At 40.5% G+C, this 20,006-nt stretch overlaps 1 protein-coding gene across 1 annotated transcript; it reads right to left on the bottom strand.

Annotated features, from left to right (window-relative positions):
* Nucleotides 1–570: 570 nt before the first annotated feature.
* On the bottom strand, nucleotides 571–19,972 carry cc2d1a (coiled-coil and C2 domain containing 1A). Its single transcript, XM_022208055.2, has 28 exons — nucleotides 19,792–19,972; nucleotides 18,637–18,706; nucleotides 18,393–18,531; nucleotides 18,134–18,240; nucleotides 17,483–17,728; nucleotides 17,050–17,365; nucleotides 16,387–16,496; nucleotides 16,215–16,287; nucleotides 15,410–15,505; nucleotides 15,178–15,305; nucleotides 14,446–14,518; nucleotides 14,226–14,359; nucleotides 13,814–13,901; nucleotides 13,596–13,672; nucleotides 13,322–13,417; nucleotides 12,570–12,692; nucleotides 12,277–12,335; nucleotides 11,396–11,512; nucleotides 9,664–9,737; nucleotides 9,520–9,578; nucleotides 9,272–9,423; nucleotides 8,738–8,828; nucleotides 8,510–8,665; nucleotides 5,440–5,571; nucleotides 5,203–5,329; nucleotides 4,041–4,117; nucleotides 3,900–3,947; nucleotides 571–3,795 (listed from the first exon to the last, which is right to left on the bottom strand). Exons 2-28 carry the CDS (start codon nucleotides 18,691–18,693, stop codon nucleotides 3,763–3,765), a joined length of 2,988 nt encoding a protein of 995 aa, XP_022063747.2. The 5' UTR covers nucleotides 18,694–18,706; nucleotides 19,792–19,972; the 3' UTR covers nucleotides 571–3,762.
* Between the last annotated feature and the right edge of the window lie 34 nt (nucleotides 19,973–20,006).

Genomic DNA, 20,006 nt, shown 5'->3' with positions numbered 1-20,006 from the left:
ACGGCTCAAAAACTTTTGTGCACAACTCGCTAAATGCAACTGTTTTCTAACAATAATAATAAAAAGCTTTTGAACTTTCCACTCCGTCAGTAGACTGTTTTCATCATGTGTGGCTGGATTATTCCAGTATTATGTATTGGAATAGTGTAGTTTTACAGTGTTTGAGGAGCATCGTAAGTGTGTTGGTGTGCTTGAAGAGGCATGGACAATCCACATATCAGACATCCACATACATCTTCATATTAAAACTGTTCTTCACTCAATTTCCCATTTCAACACATTTTCTCACTAAGAGGCAGTTAAAGGGTATTCAATATAGGCTCTATATACCTACATTGAATACCCTTTAAAAGTGGCAATGGTGCAGAGCTACATCTAAGTCAGTGCACTGTAGGAAAAAAAGTTCGAAATATATAATTTTGATACACAAAGATGATTTTTAAGGGGTTAAATTAGGAATTACAAAGGTACTTTAAGTACTTAAAAAAAAAAGTCCTAGCATGTCCCATCCAAATGCTAAATATCTGCTCAGGTCTGGGTATTTAAAGTTCAAAGATGACACAAGCTCGCTGCTGTTTCACTGTTTTATTCATGTTTACACCAACCTCATACATTAGGTAGTAAAAGCCTGAACAATCGGGCTTTCATACATTCCCACTCTGAGCTGCACCAATCATCATGACTTACACTTAAAAATAGAGACAGAGCATATTATGCGCTATATTTATCGTATATAAATATTACATTTATACTGATTGCCCTTACATGACTTAACATATTTAACAAAAATAGATGAATACATGTAATCCAGCTGATCAGGAGAACAAAGTATTACCAATAATGACAAACAATCCACCTGGACAGATCAATAATGATACACAAGAGGAGAAGAGACATAAAAATTAAAAAACAGAAAGAGAAAGAAGGTGTGTGTGTGTGTGTGTGTTTTGTATGGGAGAAAGGAGTGTGAGTTACCAGCAGGACAAACTTTAACAATATGTCCCTCTGCCGGGTCCTGACCATCCAGCTACCACACTGAATGCTGATGAGCTTGTTGCCACGACAACAGGACAGCCTCAGAGGCCACGAGGTTATTTGAGGAGTGGGGTGATGTGGCAGGAGTGTATTTGTGTGTTTGGGGGGCAACAAAAAAAAAAAAAAAAAAGGGGGTGCTGCGCAGATGCCCTTTTTGTTTGGGCTAAAACATGCAGCTGCTACACAGACTCATATCAGAGCTACACTGTCACCGTTTCTTTGTTGACCCTGTCAGTGATTCTGCACATTTTTAGCCCAAAGTAAGCTTAGTTTCTGTAACAGCTCCTGCGGTTGGTAGTTTTTGAACATCTGGCATGATTTATTTAACAATTTAGGTCATTTTACAAGCAAAATACCAAATGTTTCAGCTGCTAAATTGTGTCTATCTCTTCTTGTGGGAGAGAAAACCTAATATCTCGGGGTTTTAGACTGTTGGCAGGGCAAAACAAACAAATCTGAAGAGGTGGCTTTGGGTTTTAGGAAAATGTGTTCCATTAAACAAAAATAATTATCAGAGGATTATCCAATAGTCAGCTACTGCCTCAGTATTTTTGTACAATTTCCGGCAGCCTTTGGGCTATATTCACTCCGGTGCAATATGAAAACCATTAGCAAACCCTTGAAAATTGCATAAGCTGTGCAATCCACTGAGTCACCATTACTGTTTGTCAAAGTTACATTATTTAAATCTTTCTTAATGCAGAGCTTTTCAAATAAATCTCCATTTAAACTGCACTGGAAGCATCACAATGACAAACATTAATGCAGACTTGTTTGGGTCAAACTCAAGTTTTAAGAGTCTGCAAAGTGACTTTTGTGCCACACAAAGATGAACAGAAACCAGACAAAACATCCAAAGAAACTGTGCTGCATTGAAATCCCATTGATTGCCATAGTCCATTAACTGCCATTCCGTGTTAAACTAAAGTTTTCAAAGCTACGGCAGGCAGAGGTTTATCTGTCTGTCTTTCTGCTAAAAATATCAGGTGAAGAGTCAGAAGATATCCTCGCTTGATAAAAAAGAAGAAAGTGGGGGAAGGAGTGTCACATAAAATCACCACAGACGATGGAGGGCCAACTTTAACCAGGATTATTTGCTAATGGAGCGAGACAGCGGGTGGATTAGTGCGAACACACGATTATCTCATGCGTCATGTGACCGAAAAAAAAACCAACTATTAGTGGAGAAATCATCAACACCAGAGCTAAAACAGACAGTAAGGCTCATTTAAAGTCATCTGCTACATCCTGGCTGCATGAAATAGACGTGGATCTGCTGTCAGGTTGTGGAACACGCAGAGGAAACATCTGTCTACAGCATTAGCTGGAGCACAAAAAAAACACTGCGGCAATATGATGCGTTTGTCAGATTTTTGTCATTAAGTGTTGTTGTGGCAAACTGAAATAACTTCTGATCGATAAATTCATTCCTCAGCTGGAAACAACATGATAAAGTTTTACTTCTTTTGTCTCTATTTTGTCCCCTTGACTTCATTCTCAAAAATATAAGTAAAATGTAGAGAGGAAGACTATGACAGGGACGTCTGTGAGAGAACAGAAATAGAAATGAGCAATTACCTAGCCTCACTGACACATATTGGGTTGCTATCCTGTGGGCAGACTTTCCAGTCTCCACTGTGCTGCTACTGGAGAACGCAGCGGGACTGAGTCTGTTTTTGTGAAAATATGTCTACCAAATTCTGTGGAAAAAAAACCCAAAACAACAGCACACTGACGCAGCAGCTGTTAATTATTTTCTAATCGGCAGCACAATAGACTTAATATTGAGGAGTTTAAAAAAATTCCAAGTGGGATGACCTATTACTCAAGACTCTAAATAATCTCTGAATATATGCAAAGGAATTAGTGTGACGAAAGTGAAGATGAGGAAAACAACAAAGAAGAAACAGCTGATGAAGAAGAAGAAGGAGCAGCAATTCCTCAGCAAAGCTAAGCTTCTACCACATTCATGGCACGCTATTAACACCCCCTCTTCCCAGCCCCCAAAGGCGACTCTACGTCTGATCTCGTCGTCTCCTTGGCGACATAAACACTAATCCCTCATTATGGGATGTAGGCTGCGACACCCCGAAGCCCCCTTTTTTATTCCCATATCACAGCACTCCAAACGGAGCAGATTACTGTAATCTGAGAACACTGGAGCAGACAGATTAGATTAAGCTCATTACACACATAAAATACAGGGAAAAGGGTTAAAAACACCTCAGTCCACGAGTTAAACACACCTCAGAGCACACACACACATTTTTTTGGTCATCTTTGGACACCAAAAGACTCTCAGCTGGTGTCAAATGTAAAACATTAACGATGCTTTCACCAACACTTCTCAAAGGAAAGTCAGGAATCAAGAAAGTGATTAACAGAATACATGTAAAGTCATACTTTTCTGTAGTGTTTGATTTGTTTAAGTGCAAATAAGTCTATATCTCCCTTAGATCTTTACACATTTAATGTTTCCTTTAATTTCTGTGTCCCTTTCAGTTTGCTCTTAATTATTGTGGCAGATGACTAACCACATGTGACACAAGTTATAGGAGCGGTAGACAGAATTCATTGGCTGGTTCATGCAGTTGTCTTGGACATTTGGCAGCACAGACTCATGCTGAAGGTGATTATCGTACCACTGTAGTGTTTGTATATGAGTGTGTACTAGAGAGAGAGAGAGACAACAGTCCTCCAGCCCAGTCTCTGCCTCCTTATTCCTTCTCATCCAGTCCGTTTCCTTTTCAGCGATTCCAGCTAAAGCAGAGACAACAAGTGTGGACATTATATAGACTGTATTTATACACACAAAGATTATACAACTTTTTATATTGACAGCTGCTATACATAGCCACTCTTACCTCACTCTCTACCATCTTCAACCTGCCCAGTGCATCCTTCGCAGCATCCTATACAAAAAGAGTGAAAACTTTCAACAGTAAGACACACACAGACACACACAAGTGTTTACATTCAATATTCATCTCAGACTCTGGACTCACCCTGTTGCCTTGGCTGGAGTATTTCTTCACAGAGTCAGAAAGTCCTTGGACAAAACGCCGCAGCACATTTTCATACTCTGTATAGGTGGTGAAGGGAAATGTGATTTACATGAGAAACACAGGATATTTACGTGTATTACTAATGCTCACAAGGGATCCTCTGATGGGTTATTCATGGCAAATATTGGTAATCAAGAAGGACTGATATCTGGAACCAATACACATTAACTGTTATATATTAACAGCATGTGATCGCATTCATAAAAAGATTTCTTCATTACTAATGATTCCGATAACTAAATATAAACTATAAGGTCAGGAGTAATGATGTCAGAGTGACACGTGATGCTAGGACGCTCTCCAGTTTCTGCGGAATCGACTTTCTTCTTCAGTTTTGTCAATATTTCACTGTTCTATCATATGTTTTGCCCACAAAGACCTAATCTTATTGTCCAGGCACTGCTTCAGGGTAATCTGTAGCTGCCTGAACTTAGCCATTAGCTGTTAGCATACCCTCAGTCACTGTGAAAGTAGCTCATTTCCTGATTTGATGGTTGTGCTTATTGTTCAGAGCAGGTTATGTGTCTTCTAGAGAGGCGTATTTCAGTTCAGTTCAGTTAAAGCATATTTCTGAAATTAATCTCGCTTAAGACAGATGATACGGGCACCCCAGATAGCATTAGCCAAACATCTAACAGCAGACCTCTTGGTAAGAGTTGTAGCCTAGCACCTTTAGCAAATAGGTTCCGGCTGCAGTGATACCAACAAGTAAACTATTTGAGCATTTTCACTGTATTAAGGAACTGAGCATGTTTGCGCGCCATTGAGGAGTTTATCACAACTTGAGCAACATCTGCTACTTCACTTTCAAAATACAGCTCTGCTAGTTCACCAGAGCTGCTCCATTCTACAAATGTGCTTGTCTGTCTCCATCTTTAAAGAGCAGCTTTCAGTGCTGATTGGCTGCTGCTAATGACATGTAACCAACCAGACAACACTATACAGGGGACATTGGTTGAGACCACAGCTAAACTACAGACAGCTGCATCAGAGCCAAATTAGCACGTTTAATATATTTATTGGTGAAAAATGCAGCTAACCAGGCCTGATAATCAGCTGATCCCCAACGTACACACTAATGTATTTTCTCACAGTCTGTTACCTGTGAGCAGACCAGGAGACGCTCGTTCCAGCTGTGCTTTCTGCCACTGCAGTCTGTGTGTGACCTCCTTGTACTGATGGAGGACGTCAGGTGGAGGATCCCGCCGGTTCTTTTGGTACTCTGCCATCTGAGAGACAAGCGTGATGAGTGACGAGACCTTCATGCCTTGGGCCTTTACAAGCAACAGAGAAATGTGTGTTGTCGACAGGCCAAGACCGCACAAACACATGGACTTACCCTCCTCTCCAGCCGCTCCTTGTCATAGTTGAGGAGGCTGAAGCTGTGGAGTTTGTACTGAGGAGGAGAGTTGTTGGGGTGACTGCTCCTGCTGCTCGCTTCGTTCCTGGGTTTAGACCGAGGAGAAGGAGCCTGATTCAGACAAACAAACAGAGTCTTCATTGAACTGACGCCTACATGCTCATAAGGAAACAGGTGACTGTTTATTCCATTAAGCTGATTTTTTCTTAATAATCATTTTGGGCATTTTCTGCCATTACAGATAGGGACAATGGAAAGAGACAGGAAACACAGGAGGAGATAGAAGGGGAGAGACATGTAGTACAGCTCTAACCGACTGGGATTTGAGCCAGGACTTGCTGCGAAGGTGTGTCCCCAGTCAGCTGATTTACTATCACACAAATGAGGAACCTGGATTCCGTATAATTGGTGGGGGCTAGAATTATCTCACATCTCCCAGTACATTTCTCATGACATACACAAATTTCATTGTCACGTACACACATAAGAATGCTACACGGTAACGTACACATGTGCCTGAAGTAGCTCGGTAAGTTGTCTTTGAAGAAAATGATTATCAACCTGCTTGGAAGGTGGATTGTCTTCTATCTTTCATGATAAAATTCATGACGAATGAGACTCCTGATGTCATTTTTTGCAGATGAATCATTAACAAAAACAACAACAAAAAATGCACGGAAAGGATACAAAGCTTTCATCTGCGCATGTACTTCAGCAATGTCATTTTGCTTTATGCAAGGACAATAGGGGCGGAGACAATCAACTTGTGTACTGCAGTTTTTGTGTAACCAGGTTACTGCTATGCATATTGATGTGTTATCTGATTGCTGCAGTAACAAGGTTTCTTAACTGTAATTTGTTTAGCTAAGTGCGTGGAAATGCAGTCAAGTCGATGGTGATTGCTTTTGTCATTCCTACATTTATAAACCTAGCAAAGGAGCTGCAGGATGATGGTGAATTATTCCAAATAATAGGGCGGTTAAAGCTCAAAATCAGCAAGTTTGTGTTCCAAACATATCTAAAGGCTAAAGTGTTGGCCACACTTGAAGGTGTCACAAAAAGCCTGCTGTCCTACATCAGGTTTCCATCCAAATGATTATTTCAAACAACTTCCAGAAATTCAGCAACAGAAAATAAGCTAAGGAAGTGCAGTGTAATTACATGAATGTTAGGAGCTGGTTTTGTAATGTAAAACTGGTTCCTTTCAAGTCAGATCAGAAGAAGAGGGAACAGCAAACTGATGGAATAAAAAGAGTGGCAATAAAATGTCAAACAACCAGGATGAAATCCTGATGGAAATGTGGCATTTATACCTGCATTATTTGTTTGTATTAATCACAATTTATCAGTTATTTATTTGAGGAATGATGTTTAAGAGGGGCTGCACAGTGGCCTCGTGGTTAGCACTCTCGCCTTGCAGCAAGAAGATCCCCGGTTCGAGTCCCGGCCTGGGCCTGGGATCTTTCTGCATGGAGTTTGCATGTTCTCCCTGTGCATGCATGGGTTTTCTCCGGGCACTCCGGCTTCCTCCCACACTCCAAAAATATGCTGAGGTTAATTGATTACTCTAAATTGCCCGTACGTGTGAATGAGAGTGTGATTGTTTGTCTGTATATGTAGCCCTGTGACAGACTGGCGACCTGTCCAGGGTGTCCCCTGCCTTCGCCTGAGTCAGCTGAGATAGGGTCCAGCACCCCCCACGACCCGAGTGAGTATAAAGTGGTGTATGGAGGATGGATGGCTGAATAGATGTTTTAAGAGGACACATTAAGCTCACTTCAACAGTTGCCAGAAACTGTAAAGCAAATGTATACCTACACAACATAATTTCTTGTTTCTGGACTTTTTGTGTACATTCAAGTCTGAATCTCATCACATGTGAGAGTCGACAGCACAAACATTCACAAAGTCAGTGACTAGAGCAAGATGTCTGCTTTGTAGAAACATACTCATCACCTGCTTACTGTGTGACACAACAACAGATTTAGTCTTTTAATCACAAAAAAAAATCTATATGTACCAACGTTAGTATGTGTGTGGGAAATGTGCAAAAATGCAGACAAAAGTGGAAAACATCTGGTGAAAAACAAAGGAAATGTAGCTTTAGTATTCTGCCGTCACCAAACGATGGTATAGTATCTCTGTGCACCATCAGTTATTTGAATGCTGGAGGACGACGAATGCCTTTAAAACTACTCAAGTAGGGCATACATTTACTAAAAACACTGTAGTTTGACTTCGTAGGTGTGCTGTGCCTGGAGCAGATGACTATATAAAGAAAAGTGTGATGAGCTGATGTCAGCTTGTCATGAAAGCCAAAAAATGTTGAAAAACAGGTGTTCAGATCTGTATGAAGGCTGAGCTTTTGCCTCACAGGGATTACTTTTACAACACTTGCCTTATTATCAACTTTAACTTGTGCCACATTTATTATGAACATCCACCATTGTAGCATTATATCATGACAGAAAATAACTCAGAGGATACTATATTAAGCAAGATGCTTCATGTTGGATTCATTCTCTAAGCTTGAATCCATTGGGTGTCGTCACATTGTGTTTTCATCAATATATCACTCTGTCCACTGTAACCAAGTGTAAAAAAGACAAAAGGAAACCAGATAGACATTCAGTTAGAGGTAATGCTTTACACTTTCCATCTTTTCTCACAGGTGTTTATGGTGTTACTTCAGATTGAGAAATGCAGCAATGTGAACACAAATGTCTGCCAATTGATTATGTGCCAAAAGATTAAACTAAAACCACCTGGGAAAGGAAAATTTGAGGGAGAAGTTCAAATCTTGTCCACTTTCAATCCTCTGCACATCTGGCCAACTGGAGGGTGAGGTGGGTACGGTCACGTCGCCAGTTCAAACCGGATGTGGTTGTAGCCACGACAACCACGTATGCTCTGACACCAATAACTTTCCAGTTTTTGAGCACATTGGGGTAATTTTCACAGCACAAATCAAGGTTCTACGTCGTGACCTGGCTAAGTTCTTTAATGAATTTGTAACTTCTCCTAGTGTCTAATCGGTAACTCTACTCACTCTTTCCTTTTGTTTCTCTGGAGGTGAAAGCGGGGAGACCGGCTCAAGAACCAACCACTTCTCTGTCACCGGCTGCAGATTGACTCCTGATAGCGGCTCTCTGATCTTTACTCTCACCTCCAACTTGCCTCCTGTAGCTTTACGTCCATCCATCACCTACAAAACACACGCACTGTTGGAGATCTGCTGCATGCATGTGTGTATGTGTTAAATGAAATTAAAACTCACCTCTATGATCTCTCTGAAGTCACAGTGGTTTTCCAGAGCCTCCAACTTCAGCTGAGCAGTTCCCACTACTTTGTCTGTCTTAAAAAGGCCTCTGTGAACACACAGGCATGACATTTACAACATACAGAGACAGATAAAGTGAAATTTCAGTTTCAAGTTAAGTTAAAAAGGAAATTCTTGTGCCACATATTGCTCAGAAAAGACAAAAATACAGAAGAAATGCAGTGTTTAACAAGTAGATATAAGTATGACACATTACTAAAATAATAGCTAAAATAGCTACAACACAAAATTATACTGAGGCAATAAGTAATATCACACATGATAATGAAATATTAAACCTGAAGAATGAGATGAATCTGAAATATTGTGCATTACATCGACAACGTTGTAGATTAAAGTAAAATATTTCCCATATATTCAGAATGTTGCAAATGAAACTGAAACGCTGCACCTGAGAAATTACTACATTGTAGGAATACACCAGGAAGAAAAACATGGGCGCATGTGCCTAACGCTGCAGCTGTGTTTTACCCTTTGTGGATGATTTCAAACTTGATGCCTTTGGATTGGACGACTCTTTTAAAGCCTCTGTGGCCACGGTTGATGTTGAGTTTGAACTGCTCTTTAAACTCCGGACTGCTGTTGTTCTTCACTGTGCCGGTTTTGTCCCTCTGAGGTTCCTCCTGCACACACACACAAGTGAATGAATTTATTAAAACACATCTGCATACACAAATAGTGAAACATCTGCAATCACTGTGAGAGCCAAAGATTCTTACCGCGCTGGGAAAAGGAAACTCAAACTTCACGCTGGCATCCAGATCATTAGATGAGACACCTGTAATGAGAGCAGTAGGTGTGAGTGCGCATGGACACGACAGAGTACCGCCTGGTCCTTTCGTAGATGCAGAGGCCTTCAGTACCTGAGGGAGCCGGCAGGTTGATGCCTCGGATGACGTACAGTATCAGGTCATTAAGTGTCAGGTTCTGGTAGATCCTACGGAGCAAAAGCAGGACCGATGACCACTCAGAACCAGCATTACAGGTGACAGACAGCATCACTGAGAGATAAACAACTCAAACTGTGGAGTGACTCACTGCCAGAGTCACCTAGCTGTTAGCTTGATATGATACTGGAGCAGCGCCAGAGTGAGTCACAGTGAGTCACACCGACTCATCGACCACTCCAGTCTGGGAAAGCAATCCTTTTAATGCTGCTGTAATTTCTTTTCAGAATGAAATAACCGATGCATGTGTAGAGAATTAAACGGCAAGCTTCATAGAGTCTGATAAAATACTGTTTTAGATCACAATGAAGCAGACACTACGATCATCTAGTGATTGATGGATGGGTTTTCTATGTTGGGTTAGGGCATAAGGACATAATACCACAAGTCAGCTATTAAGTTTCAGAAACTATATTGTAGGAATTCTCTGAAAAAAAAAATCTGCCAAACAACTTGCTGCTCATCACACTAAAGCCAGACCAGGAGCATGTTATTTTTTTTACTTTAATGACAAAACTACACTATTTGTCATTGCTAGAAACTGTAAAAACAGAACGAAGCATCAGATTTTCAATTTTTCACAAATTAATCATGTGATGATTCATTCAATTCTGAAAACTACAAAGACTAAGCTTAAAATTGTCTATATTCTTTATGCCTCATTTAAAAATTTACCAAGAAAAGACAATTTTCACTGATCAGATTCTGTAATAAAAAAAGAAACAATTCTGAGCTCTTCACAGAACTAAGAACCTATTAGTCTCTAAGCGGTGACAAACAGTCATATGACAAAAACTCACTATGTGACTGAACTGGGATGAACTACAGGCTGTGATTACGCAGAGCGAGTACGGAAACAAATTAAAAATGTGCGTTGTATACTATCTATATTACGTAGAAGTAGCATTTCTTCAGTATTGGTAACACCTCTGGGCACCTAGAAAAATGTTGCTCATGTGGATTTCATTTTGTCTTTTTTTTTCATTTTTGTAAAATAAATAATCACAGAAATGTAACAGGTTGTTTTTCTTTTTGTAATGATTTATGGCCTCATAACTAATACTTCTGCAAAAAAGGAATTCTAAGCTCTGTCTGCTTCTTTCTGTGCTGGTTCCATACAGGTGCAGGATTTATACTGCAGTGAAATACTGGCCTACACTGAGTGAAATTGTGACAGGAGCAAAAAATAAAAAAACGAAAAAAATTCAGAAACTGCTGGAGGTTCAGGGGGTTAAAGTCAATTTTTAAGCTTTTGAAATTTATATAAAAACCGGTGAACAATAATTTCTGAAAGGGAACCCATAAACTTGATTTATAAAGAATTGTCACTGAGTTGTGAACTAAGCCAAAAAATAAGAGGTGCCGGTGCTCTCTGACCTGATAATGGATTCAATATCATCCTGCAACTGTCAAAATATTTCACTAACAGCTATAAATGTCAACCTGTGGGTGATGCCAGAGGAAAAGTCAGGAGATCGCCAAAGTATGATTCATCCTCAGGGATAAATGTTTAAAAAAAAAGTGATGGCAATCCACAGGGATATTTTCATCTGCACCAAAGTGTTAAGCTGACACACCGACTGACTGATGTCCAATACACTATTATATAATATCTGTTATGAATTGAAAACTATATTCTGCGGCTGACTTGATAGAGTTGAAGGTCCTCTCCTCTGTGTGGCACTTGGGAACCGGGTGACCCTTGGCGTGGGCGTTCTTCAATATCTCTATGCTCTTCGTGCACTCTTCAATTAGTTTCTCCATCCTGTAGAAAGACAGACGCGGAGCTTAAACGCAACACGACTCACACCGTGGCCTCACAGGACGGTCTGATTCCTGAAATACCACCAGTCCCATCATTTCGCAGACTGCAGTCACACTGTCATACAGCATTTTACGACTGAGTAAAACAAACACGAGTATTACTTCATTTTCAAAACCAGGATTGAACATGAAATTTAGGGGCATCATCTGTGAAACTAAAATCTTCACTGTAAAGGCAATATTATTCAAAGCAAAGCTGAAGAAGCAGTGCAGATCCTTCAAGGATGAGTTAAAAATAGAAAGTGTTACAGTTAGATGTATGTGAAAAAATCTCTGTGAAGAAAATGTGCAAAATATTCAGTGTGACATGAAAGTTTCACCACATATATTATGATAATCAGGTGCTCAACGGATAATAAACAGTAAAGTAGGCAAAATACACCACAGCTGTGTGGAAGAGCTTTCATAAATACCTCCATTAGTATATTAACTAAAGATTACTTAAAAATAATTAAATAACATATTTAATTAATAGGTCATAACATGTCTTGGGGCTTTTGACTGCCATTTAATCCATCATTTTGCAAACTTAATCAATTCACAGATCTAGAAACTGTAAGATTTTTTGCCTATGATCTCTTCATAGTGAGAAAAAAACACTGTTACTGTTGAAGAAATGAGCAGGTTTTGGCAGCAAATAACATATTTAATGAAATATATATATATATATATAAAAGCAAACATGCAAAGAAAAATATGTCTTACTTTAAAGCCTCAGCCACGTTGCCCACTTGTGTGAACTGTTGAGAGCAGCTCAGACATTTCTGTTGATTCAAATACAAAATAAAGAAGCGTGTGGGTAAGAAAACATACATAAGACAAGTAATATACTAAACAACTGTGATTTGAATTTGTATTTTTAAATGGCTGCATGACCAGAAAAGCAAAAAACAAACCATAATCGCAAACATTTATTACCAGTATGTACGCTGGCCACTGATAAACAAAGACTTCACTTAAACTGTACTTTAAAGAGAAAGGCAAATGTGTGTTATAACCTCGTGCTGCTTTCGCAAAAGATCCATGAGGCCACGGTACTGTTCACTGGAGCGAGGGGAGACAGGGGAGGTACGAGAGCGAGACAGGGAATAGTCCTCCTCACCTACTGGAGCACTTGGGATCTGTTGGGAAGGAGAATGGTGTGAGCATGAACAGGGAAAAGGGAAAATGCACTCTCAAAACTAAGATGTGAGAAACAACTAAGAGAGTATGAATTTAATTAAAAGTTAAATTGATTAACAACGCAGTTTTTAAAACCCCAGATCAAGCTTGCACCAAAATCTAATCACTCTGTTTCCAATCTGTCAGTCTAGAAATGAATATCTGTTTCTATGCTTGTGTGATATCCTGCTGACAGACAACAAGACGAAACAACAGAGGAACGGGCATAATATTCGTGGTAATTACACAGCGGGAATGAGTCATAGAGAAATAAGTGAGTTACATGAAGCAAAGTTAAACAAAAGAGAGGCAAAATGAGTGAAAATCATATGGGATAAGTGGCATCCATATGAAATATGAACAGTGTAATGAAGCTGAAAATATGCACACAGACACAAACACGCAGAGGGTGAGACCAAGTGTTTTGATTTCACCCCATGTTTCCTTCTTATCACCTTCTATTTCAGTCACATTTCATGCTAACACACCTCACACATTCAGCTGTGGCAACCTGTTCAACACACACACACACACACACTATACAAGCACCTGTACATCACTGATTTGCACATGAAAAGATGTCTACAACCTTGGTGATATCAACAGGTAAGCCAGACTTGGCAGCAGAGATCATGGGGTCCAGTCCCTTTGCATGTCTGAGATGCTGCGCTGCCCCCGTCATGTCCTACAAAACAACAGAGCAGCAAACAGATGCATCAATGAAGCACGTTTAAGATTCAAAGCTGCGGTAAAGACAACTGCAAAAAAAACAAAACAAAACAAAGAAGGCAAAGAAATCAATCTACAGCAAACAAAAAGAAAGACGAACAGCAACAATAATAAAAAAAAACTCCACTGCTTACCTTCATCTGTTTGGAGCGCAGTGCTGCTCTCAAAAAAGCCTGTCGCCTTAGCAACAGGAAATCCACTTGCTGCTGGGCTATAAAGATAATTAAGAGAAAAAGAAGTAAAAGTATGTCTTGTGTAACACTCAGATAATTTGTATGACACATTTGGTGTGTGTAGGCAGGCGAGTGTGTCCACGCATTCCCCCTCTCAGAAAACCACACAGCAAACACACCTTTAGGTCCCAGTTTTAGAGCTGAGGAGCCTCCAGGGGCCTGAGGAGCCGGAGACTTTGCTTTCTGGACAGGTGGACGCACTGCAGGCTGCAGAAAGCAGGACCATCAGGCACATGGTATGAACATATGACCAGATTTCAAAGTACAATATACAATCTGTCAGTTTGATTGAACATTAAAAACAAACTTAACAGCTAACATTTAATACATTTAAATGGCTTACATGGTTACCACATTAATATCCTTGATTACTAGGCAGGAGTGCAGTGCAGAAAACAGAACTGACTAAAAAACCTGCCACTGAAGCTGCAGAAGCTGGTGGCACACAATAAAGCCAAAGGCAATCTGTCTTTTTTTGGCTGTAGAGAAACAATCTGACCATTTGGCACTGGCTTTATCAGTTGTTCTTACCTTGGCAGCCTCTCTTTGTCCATCCTCTTCTTCATCTTCTGCGTCTGCATCCTGATTTGCTATTTTCATGGCCGTCTCCAGGACACCCATGAAGTTCTGTTGACCCCCCTCTGAGCCCTGAAGTGGCGGACAGCCTAGAAGAGAAACAGGCATAAATGAATAAACTTCACACATCATCCTAGAAGTAAAATCCTGACACACACCTTGATTAAAACGTTACCTGGTGGCACAGGTAGATCAGACAAGCTGACGGGTCGGCCAGCTTTATGAGCTCTGATGGCATCCTGGTATTGCTGTTGAAAAAGAGGAAATTATTCATAATTTTGTTTTCAGTTTTTATATCCTCAGTTACTCTTATCCTTCTTTTGCAAGACCTGACAAATACGTTTTGAAAGATATCATCAGCTTCACGAATCAGAGGAAACCACGGGCTATTCGCAAGTATGCAGCCTCTCCTATTTTTCATTTGTAATCAAATAAAAAAAGTGGCTGGCCTGCATACAAAGATAAACCGAACAAAAACAAGTGAGACAGTACAAAAGCAAAACTCCCACATGGAAATCAAATTCATCAATGTGCTTCCACTCCAACAATCACAACACACACGCTTATTTCTGTATTTCATAGTTGGTCAAAACGACATCATTTAAAGTCTTTTTCACAATGTCTTTCAACAATCCTGAGGGAACAACACAGACTGTAATGTAGGTTATTCTAGTGGGTCAAATGAGCAATAGCAACAGTTACAGTCACAGCAACAGAGGATGTCTCAAATCAAAATAAAATGAGTCATACCAGTTATTCAGGGAAATAAGAAAAACACAGAGCCAAGCTACAGCACACAGCCAGGAATATGAATAACAAATAGTTGTATTTTTGGTTTGGAGTCATTAAGTAGGAGTTATTTTAGGGAAAAACCAACAGCACAGTATTTTCAGGTGATGGTGAGTACCTTCACAATACGCTGGTGCATGCGAGCCTTGCGATCATCTCCTTTGCTCTTGGCTCCCTCTGCTGCCGACTTGTATATGTCCATCCTCTGTTGAAGAGCTTCTCCCAAACTGCTGGGAGCAGGCAGGTCTTTGCAAGGCAACAGCAGACACATATTTCACTTCACTTTTTTTAAAACCCCTTGTCCTATACTAACTAGCTTAAAGGAATGATCAGGGCTCCTGGAGTCTTACCAGCAGTGGCCACCTGGGCGGGTGCAGGAGCAGCAGGAGCAGCAGGTTTGGAAGACGACTGAGGAGGAGGTGCACGGTGCTCTGCTACTACTTCTCCTGCAGATGATCAGACATCAGTGCCAGGGTGGACACACATTACTAATATAAGCTATATTCAGTCAGAAACAAATGCTTATCTCTCTGAAAACACTACCTGCTTAAATTCATCCAGTTGGAAGAGACCAATTTTTTTAATTCCTTGCATTTATGGTGCAAAGTATTAGAGGTGCAGTCCTCCTGAGTTCAGTGTTTACACCGTGTCCCAGAAGTTCGTTCTCCCCACTGGACAACATGTTTGTTTGTCATCAAAATGCGCCACACCTGCTCAATCAGTCATTGTTTGGTTGTTTCTCTGGTCAAACTGTCAGGTCCCAGTATTTAAATTTATTGCTTGTTCAAAATGCGTTACACTCACAACCAAAGTCTGAAGCGTTGTTACCATGCCCAAAAGTAAGGGTGGAAAAGCTACTCTTTCAGAGTCTGAGATTCGTGCACCAGTCAATGCTCTTCAAAATGCAGGAAAAACTATCTTCTGGGTACAAAGGTGGTAGTAAGGTAAAACAAGAGAGATTTTGAGTTCTTTCTACTCTTAGATATGGTTGTGTTGTTTCAATACAGGTGCAGGACTTTATATGACAGTGAAAAATGAGCCCACAGTGAGTAAAAATGGGAAAGAAGGGGTTAAAGTAAATTGATGTCATTCTGTGTGGGAGTAAAAGTCAAAAACATGAGGTACAGTAGTGATTTAAGTATAAGTTACACTGACCAGGAGGAGGAGGAAGTGAGCTCAGGTGTACTGGTTCATCTCGGTCCAGCGCCTCCAGCATCACATCAAGCTTCTACATAAACGGCAGAGAACATTATTAGAACCGATTTTCTTCTCCAAGCTTTAGACAAGCAGATTTATTCAGTGATCAACCCAACATCAGTGGCGGTACCTTGGCAGTGAGGTAGTGCTGTTTGGCCTGCTCAATGTCGCCGCTCTGTTTGGCTTGTATGGCAGCCATCTTATACTCCCTCTGCCTGGACAACACTGTCTGTTTCAGCTCTGAACGGAGAGAAGGAAAAATGTGGGTTTGTGTGTGTGTGTCAAAGTAGAAAACAAAGCAAAGCAAGAAGTAACTTTGACATTTAGGCATGTGGCATTTAGCGGAGACATTTGAATGTGTCTATTTTTTTTGTCACACATCTAGTTAACTAATTACTAAGTTTGCTTGTATAATGTAAAATACACATGTCTGATGTGAATTACAAAAGTCAGAAGAAACACAACAAACTTGCTATTCGATCAGCAGTTAGAAGACCTACAATGTGTTAATTCTAATGAAGAAAACACAGCAACTTTTAGAGTTCAGCTATAGAAGGACGAGAGGATAAATGATCATTCAGCGTACTTAAATAATCTCCTAAACAAAAAAAAAAGCTGACCAATAATAATAAAAATCCCCACATGTACGTAAGATATTCTGACATTTATGAGTTCTTCTGATCAAATGAATTTATGTTGTTCTTTAGAGTAGACCACTATCACCCTATCTCTGCTTTTATAGATCTGGTACACAGTCCAGAGAAGTAAACTCTTTTATCATACGTGTGTTTACCTGAGTGCTCTCCGTCCGGCTGGCTGGGAGTGAGGGGAGAGATAGCAGGTGTGTCTGGTGTGATGGCAGCAGCAGGTTTTTGGGGTGGAGTCAGATGTTGTGGCTTAGCGTTCGGAGCCGCTGGTGCAGCTTCCCTCAGAGGCTTCTGGTTGGTGGGAGGGGAGGGCATCAGCATAGGCTCCGGCAGTTCTCGTTCCTTAACTGGTTCAGACTCGCCTGTGACGTTTGACTTTCCTCCGAGAGCAACAGGGGGCGGCATCTCCTCTTCATTGACTGGCTTTCCTTTCTTAGCAGATGTTAACATGGACTGTAATGTCTAGATATGGAGAAGATAAATGTCATGAAAATACAGTATGTTTTGAAAAATTAAGCAAAATTTAAGGAATGACGTTGTATGTATGAGGTGCCCCACCATTTTTCTTGTTAATTTTACCTTTAATCCACGGTCATATCTTCGTACTTTGCTCGTCTCGCCTCCAGCCTTGGCATTAGAAATGGCTGTCTTGTACATTTCAATGCGCTCCAACAGGCGGGACTCCAACCCAGACGCACCACTGGGAGCAGCTGGAGGGGAAGGATGTGATGTGACGCTCCGTTTGGGAGCAGTCGGTGTGATGGCAGGAGGTGTCGGAGCGGGAGTATCTTCCTCATCATCCTCCAAAACTTCATTCAGTTCTGCCTATGAATGGAAGTGCAAATTTATGTAGTTCAGAGGTCAGTCCAAACATGTAAAGCAATTCAACAACTAAGCATTGCACCACAACATGAAGTGGAGTAAAAGAACTTAGGGCTCCAGTTGACAATACTTTTCTTTTTAGGTAAATCTGTCAATTACGTTCTCAGTTAATTATTAATGGAGGTTAATATTATATATATGCCAAAGTAAAACAGAAAAATGTTCACACTGGAGAAGCTGGGAACAGCAAATGTGTTAGATGTGGGTGCCAATAAATTTCCTGCCAACTTATCAGTCAACGCACAAATAGTTAACAGTCTGAAAGTCATTAGAAAGTCTGTGTGTGTGTGTGTGTGTGTGTGTGTGTGTGTGTGTGTGTGTGTGTGTGTGTGTGTGTGTATGTATTACCAGCAAATCTTCATCATCATCTAAATCTTCATCCCCCATTTCTTCATCGTCCAGATCTTTCATACAAAGAGCTGCCATTCGCTCAATTTCAGCCATGGCAACAGGAGCTGAGCATTGATTAAAAAAAAGTCACATGCAGCACCAAACGATTAAGAATCTCAAATGTTGAAAACTGGAATATGGACAAACATTAGAAAAAAACTGTAGTTCACTGTAGAAAAAGAAAATTAGTGACTCTTGTCTTCCTTCTTGTCCACACCTTTCTTCCCTTGTGATCTCCCCCCTCCTCCACCACCTCCACCTCCTCCCACTAGGTTGAGCAGCTCTGCCTCCAGCTCGTCGTCATTTCCGTCATCATCCATCCCTCCATCCGGGGACAGATCGAGGAGCAGCCCCATCTGAGATACGGAGACAGGAAGGGAATTGCTGAATCATCCCTGATGCTGACACACCAACAGCAGATATCATTTACAGATCTCACTATCAGATATGACAAGTGTTACCTGTTTGGCTCGCGCTGCCCCTTGACCCCGAGGAGGGGGGTTCCGACTGCGACTCATGGATTGTTAATACCTATTAAATCCAAATTGAGTCAATGAAAAATGGAAAAAGATGAGGGTTGTGTATGGTTAGGAAATTGACAGTATGCACGGTTAGTGTCCCTAAGTCAGCAAAGATGTTGAAATAGCCACAGGCGTAGAATTTAGAAAGGACACAAAGGACTTCTTTACTCTAGAGAAAAACGATACACTATCACTTTTATCATGCTTTTTACACACAAACAGAAGCAGTCATTTTGAGAAAATGTGATGAAGTGAATGTGCTAATATAATTTACAGATCAATCTATGATAAAAATGATGATTTTTGCAGTTCCAATCTTGTACTTACAGTAGGTGACAAAATAATGTATACACTTTGTTGGTGGCTTTTCAGGCTCCATAGCATCTTCCCAATTAAAACTGCTTCTCCAGTGAAAATCAGGTTTTTCATCTCGTAACACAGAGAGGCAATGATGCCTCTGACAAATTGTCTTTTTACATTAGGATATGTTCTGAATGTGCAGGCACTTTACAAAAAAAAGCAGAAATCTTGTGGAAATGTATATGAGCAGTTAAAGCCCAGGAATGAATGAATTATTATTTAATGTGAATATGCACATGCACATTTGAAGAGGTTATTTCCACAGACAAAAGAGGACAGAAGAGTTTATCCTTCTTTTATGTGTGTTGAATCAGAATGGATCATACTAAATGAGAAAAGTGGATCTATTGTATATGAGAATATATATTGGAAAGCAATACAGAATACCTTAAAACCTCATTGCATTATGCTCCATTATATTTGAAACTGTCCCCTGGTACCTGAATTTTCTTTTACATTATAAAGACACTTCCACGACAAGTAACCGAAATACACAAAATAAAGTGTTCCACAGTCCGAATTTCTTGAGGGAAGACACCCTGGTTAAAGTGGGGTCTCCCCCTAATGTTCAAACGAAACCAACACCTATGAATACTAGCGACATTGTCCACTTTGGTAGACCAAATCAAACGATTCCAACTGTGTTGTATCTAGTTAGCTTGTGCGCTCATGTCAGCTAACAGCTAATTCAATACACAACACAACAGTTACTGAGCGTTCAGGAGGGCTCTTTACCTTGACAGTTTCACGGACCGAGATGCTGGAGTTCGTCGTGTCGTTTAAATAAGTCTAATGAAGCTCAGTGAGAAGCGGGGGAAACTCGGAGCAGATATATAGACAGAGAGAGGTGTATAACAACGTTTATTTCCAGCTATCAAAACAAGAACGGCAAGCAGTGGAATTTACTTCCTACATTGCATCTCCAATGGCAACGTGCTTTACGGCTGCAC

This window comes from Acanthochromis polyacanthus, chromosome 3 (assembly GCF_021347895.1).
Source record: "Acanthochromis polyacanthus isolate Apoly-LR-REF ecotype Palm Island chromosome 3, KAUST_Apoly_ChrSc, whole genome shotgun sequence".
NCBI lineage: Eukaryota > Metazoa > Chordata > Actinopteri > Pomacentridae > Acanthochromis > Acanthochromis polyacanthus.
This window is presented reverse-complemented; position numbering and strand designations above follow the sequence as displayed.